Source organism: Penaeus vannamei, chromosome 20 (assembly GCF_042767895.1).
Source record: "Penaeus vannamei isolate JL-2024 chromosome 20, ASM4276789v1, whole genome shotgun sequence".
Lineage (NCBI taxonomy): Eukaryota > Metazoa > Arthropoda > Malacostraca > Decapoda > Penaeidae > Penaeus > Penaeus vannamei.
Genome location: NC_091568.1, coordinates 41,973,063 through 41,978,062, shown reverse-complemented (window position 1 = coordinate 41,978,062; position 5,000 = coordinate 41,973,063). Strand labels below are relative to the sequence as shown.

The 5,000-nt window shown below is 37.0% G+C and overlaps 1 protein-coding gene across 1 annotated transcript in view; it reads right to left on the bottom strand.

The window, feature by feature from the left end:
- Positions 1-2,271: 2,271 nt before the first annotated feature.
- Positions 2,272-5,000, bottom strand: part of LOC113811567 (acetylcholine receptor subunit alpha-like) — a 363,814-nt gene continuing 361,085 nt past the window's right edge. The window contains exons 10-11 of the mRNA XM_070134629.1: positions 4,383-4,593; positions 2,272-3,909 (exon numbers count right to left, since the gene is read on the bottom strand). Coding sequence (XP_069990730.1) covers positions 3,727-3,909; positions 4,383-4,593 — 394 coding nt within the window. The 3' untranslated portion in view covers positions 2,272-3,726. The remainder of the gene's footprint in view (positions 3,910-4,382; positions 4,594-5,000) is intronic.

The window sequence follows — 5,000 nt, the reverse complement described above, 5'->3', positions numbered from 1 at the left end:
TAAATTCCAGATAAGTGGTATTGCTATTAAAAATCTTATAATGTATACAAAATGAATACTTATATCCATTGGGATCAACCATATTTTTTCATGGCTTTTAAAAAGGTAGAGGGTACGTTTTTTTTTTTTATTATCCATAACATGTGGCAGCACGTGGTCACGTGTCCAGTTCACACAGAAATTGGACACAAAGAAGGGAACGACCACTTCAAAATCCCTTATTTAGGAGTACAATTTGAGCTTTTAGTGTTTTTTTTCACTCATCCATTCATTTTCCTTCAAAGCCTCAATAATTTTACAAAGTTTCGTGTTTCGGTCATGTATGCAAATGAAGTGTCAGGGGCGGGGCCGGGGGGGGGGGGCGGGAGAAAAACCCTTTTATGACTCAACCTCAAAGGCATTACATCTCGAGGTTTTCTGAATATATTGGGATACAAATAAGGTGTTACATTAGTTTTCCGGGGGAGGGTTGGGGTAGGGGGGGGGGTGCAGCCTAGCCACCATGATTAGAAATATACAGCCGCTTAACCTAACCCAAAAACAGTAACACATTTCACAATATATATATATATATATCTTTTGTTTCATTCCATTTCTTATGAACTCGGACAAAAGTCCTCGAGTATTTCTTCATATTTGGCAAACTGTGTATTTGAAAAATATTGGATTTTGGATATAGTCTGTAATGGTTATATATTACCTTGACACAAACCCTCAGGTAAATCGCCTCTAAGTCTCCCCTGACCAGCTAAGTGTAGAAAAGTAATCTATATAAACAGCTGATCATCTTAAGAACCTTTCGATAAGCATAACTGATATTTTTAGATTATGATACGGCTATATATATATATATATATATATATATATATATATATATATATATATATATATATATATATATATATATATATATATATATATATATATATATATATATATATATTTATATATTTATATATTTATATATATATATATATATATATATATATATATATATATATATATATATATTGCATACATTAATTTTTCATTTGTTCGAGGCCTAAACGCATTCCGACTCGCCGCCTTTACAACCCAGGCCTCCCTTTGATGGAATTGGTATCAGTTAAAATTTCAAAAGGATCTTAGTACAACCGCTGAAATACTTTTTTTTTTAAAGGTCAACAATTTTTTTTTTTACAAATCTCACGGATCGATGCATGTTAACAAGGTCTTACATTATGTATATTTTCTTAACACAATTATCCTAACTGGACAATGATTGGCTGTGAGCATTCTATTCTCTAAGGTTTTACAAAATCAGCATTTTGAGTTCGACATTCAAAAATCAAAAGACCGTTCGTGTCTTTACCCGCTTCTCTAAAAAGTCGTGGCCAATTTGAAGTCTATTTATATTTTTTTTTTACAATTGGTTCTTGTCACAGACGAGTTCCAACGTTTGGCTCTTTCGTTTCCACATTGTGGAGGAAAACTTGGGCTCTCAAATTTCGTAATTGTGTGATCACCAGAGTCGCACATTACTGGTCGAAGAAAAAATAGATGAATGAATATATATATGTGTGTAAGTGACTATATTCCCTCCAAAATGTATGAAACCAAAGTATATACTTCCAGTCTAAGCCTTGAAGTCATCATCCCTATCGTTAATTCATATTACAAGTCATGGGAGTAAAAAAAATACCGAACTTTATTTAGACATCATAAAGCTCAGTACTGCTAATTCTCAGCATACAATATGATAGATATTCAGAGAGGCTTTTCTGAGAAATCTCATCCTCTTTATTTCATAGTCTAAGAAAAAGAATAATAAGAATTTTATGATTTAATTGAAAAAAAAATCTTGGCTAGATTTCTTAAAAGTTATGTTGAGTGAAAAGAATGTAGTTTTCTCAGAACTGCTTGTCCGAGGCTCTACGATATATTAACATTCATTTTTTTTTATAACAGTGTGGTCTATATGCTGCTGTACAAGAAGACATAGGCAAGAATTATTATAATTTTTTGTGGCTTTAGGAAAGACAGATTTCATTTTACATTTATGACAAAAAGATATATTTTGAGGGAATGTGTGTTTATTCTGATTGGCAACAAAATCAGGATTACTTGCTAAGGGATTTTAATATTTTTTTTCCACATCATTAAACACTTCAAACAATATCGAGAATTCAGTTACATAATTTCTATAATAACAATGCCACTGACTTCAAGAATATCAATCAGTCTATCATTATTAACAACAAAGTGATATCATATATCTATTTACAGTATCAGATAATCTTTTTTTTTGCTATAGAATACTGTAACTTTGTATCAATCTTTGGAATAACACAATGGAAATATGTCATCCAACACAATTTTTTTATCTTAAACTTGCTATTCTGCACATATAACTTCACCGTAAGATGTCTAGGTTCCTGCTAATCAGTTCAGCAGGCGAACAAGTGCTCTGCTACTGCTTAATATATACACACATCTCTGTCAAGTAAGAGATCATCTATATATATCCATATTCCTTTTTACTTAGTCTTTCTCTCTTGGTGTCCTTTTTATTTTCCTTTCGTGTTCATATAAGAAAAGAAAAAGTCGTTTCTCATTTTTGTTTTTCTTATTAAGGATTTTAGTTTCGTTTTTCTTTTACAACAGAATATACGATTGGCTTTCTCTCTTTGCACAAATATTTCTTTTTCTTCTACGTGAGCGTCTTTGTTGTCCGTGTACGAATCCGTTCACCGCTTTTCTACATATAGTGTCCATGGTGATGCAGAGAGCAGCTTATCTTTGCACTATAATACTAAAAAGGTAATAAGTTCTTCAGTCCACTCGCAGAAAACCGTTATCACACTTCCGTCTTTCTCTCTCTCTTTCTCTTTCTCTCTCTTCCCTCGTAACAATCTTTCGCGCCGAAAATCAAATTGACCTGTTATCATTCCTTTGACGAGATGTTTTGTGTCTACTTCTATGTTACAAAATATGTATAGTACAGCACTGTCTGTAATCTACACTTTGGTTTATAGAAAGTCTACAGAGGCAAGTAATTTACCTCTTGTATATATTTTTTTCTTATCTGTTAAATATAATATAAACACAACTACACACTGATTGATTGATTGTATGATTTTCATTTCTTTGTCCATCGTGGCATGATGTTTCAATAATAAAAAATCATTAAAAATGATTGTAATGAAATAAAACATGTAACTAGGCTGCGCATCATTTTAACATGTTAAAATGAGCATCCTGTTCATAATGATTATGCTAAAAACAAGTAGAGATGAAAAATAGACTGATAAATGTCAATAGGTGAGGACGCTTCTTATGCTATATATGAATGTATTTCATATGCGTCAACAATCTAATGTAAAACTCTTTTGCATTTACATTACCGAGTCTATCTATATATGATATAATATCCAAACAACTGGGAAACTCATGGATCAGGATTCTCCAATCTCCTCGCACTCCGAATTACCTTAAAAATAAAGCTAATATGATTTTATTTTTCTCCATGACATACTCTTAGTAATGTTTATATATAAAAACAAAGAAAGATGATTTCGCACAGTAACGCATTTGAATACCAAAAGAAAAAAAAATCTTTGGAAGAAAAAGATAATAATAATGATTTTAATAACACTATGACAACCTTGATGAAAAATCCTCATTGGCACCTCGCTCCAGGCAAAAACAAAACAATCCCGAGAAGCGCTCCTTAACCGCGGCGCGTGATTAGTTATTGGAAGGATGAGATCGGACCACCTCGCTGAGCTTCTTGTCCAGGGGGACGCGGTCGTCGTAGAGCGAAGGCGCCTGCAGGATGATGCCGGCCGTGCCCACCAGCACTGCCAGGGTGAAGATCCACAGGAACAGCCGGTCCAGCACCATGGCCACGTACTTCCAGTCCTCCTTCACCTGCCGACGCCATTGGGAGAGTTAGTTTTCTTTTTGTTCACTGTTATTTTATTTTGTGCGGAGGGAGAGGGCGTTCCCGGCGTCTCCCTCGCTTTTATGGAAATTAAATGCATTTTCTGGCTATTTCTTTTTGTTATTTGTGATAACGGTGAATCTGTTTTTATGTAAGCGTATACTTTTAGTTGTATATGAGCCATTCATGAATTCTGATAAAAAAGAGTATAAATTTGATCAAAATAAAAAAGAATGTGCCAAATAGAATTTAAAAAAACGCGCAGATGACACACACACACACACACATACACATACACACACACACACACACACACACACACACACACACACACACACACACACACACACACACACACACACACACACACACACTCATACACACAGCATCGCTCACCCCCCCCCCCCTCTCACCCTCCCAGAAAGAAAAGAAAAAAACCCTCAAGGAATGAGCGGCCCACCTTCGTCGAATCCTCCTTGAGTCTTGTGTGCTCGGCGATGAAGTTGACGCACCAGCACGTGCGGTGGACCTCGGGCGAGCAGTGGGGGAGGTTGTGCTGGAAGGGTCGAAAGGTGGGACTCTTGTCGGAGTTCTCGAGGGCGTAGCCGTCGTCGTGGATGTTGGTGGAGCCGTGGATGCGACAGGTGGTGGAGTAGGGCCCGTCGGTCATCCTGTTGCGTGGGGCGGGGGAGAGACACGAGGGCGGTGAGTTGGGTGGAGGGGGGGGGCGTGGCTGGAGGGAGAGAGGGGGTGGCCAGAGGGAGAGAGAGGGAGGAGGGAGTAATAGAGAGATGGACAGACAGCAAGAGAAATGGAAGTAAGGCTAGAGCTTGGGAGAGAGAAAGAGAGAGAGAGAGAGAGAGAGAGAGAGAGAGAGAGAGAGAGAGAGAGAGAGAGAGAGAGAGAGAGAGAGAGAGAGAGAGAGAGAGAGAGAGAGAGAGAACGAGAGAGAGAGAGAGAGAGAGAGAGAGAGAGAGAGAGAGAGAGAGAGAGAGAGAGAGAAAGAGAGAGAGAGAGAGAGAGAGAGAACGAGAGAGAGAGAGAGAGAGAGAGAGAGAGAGAGAGAGAGAGAGAGAGA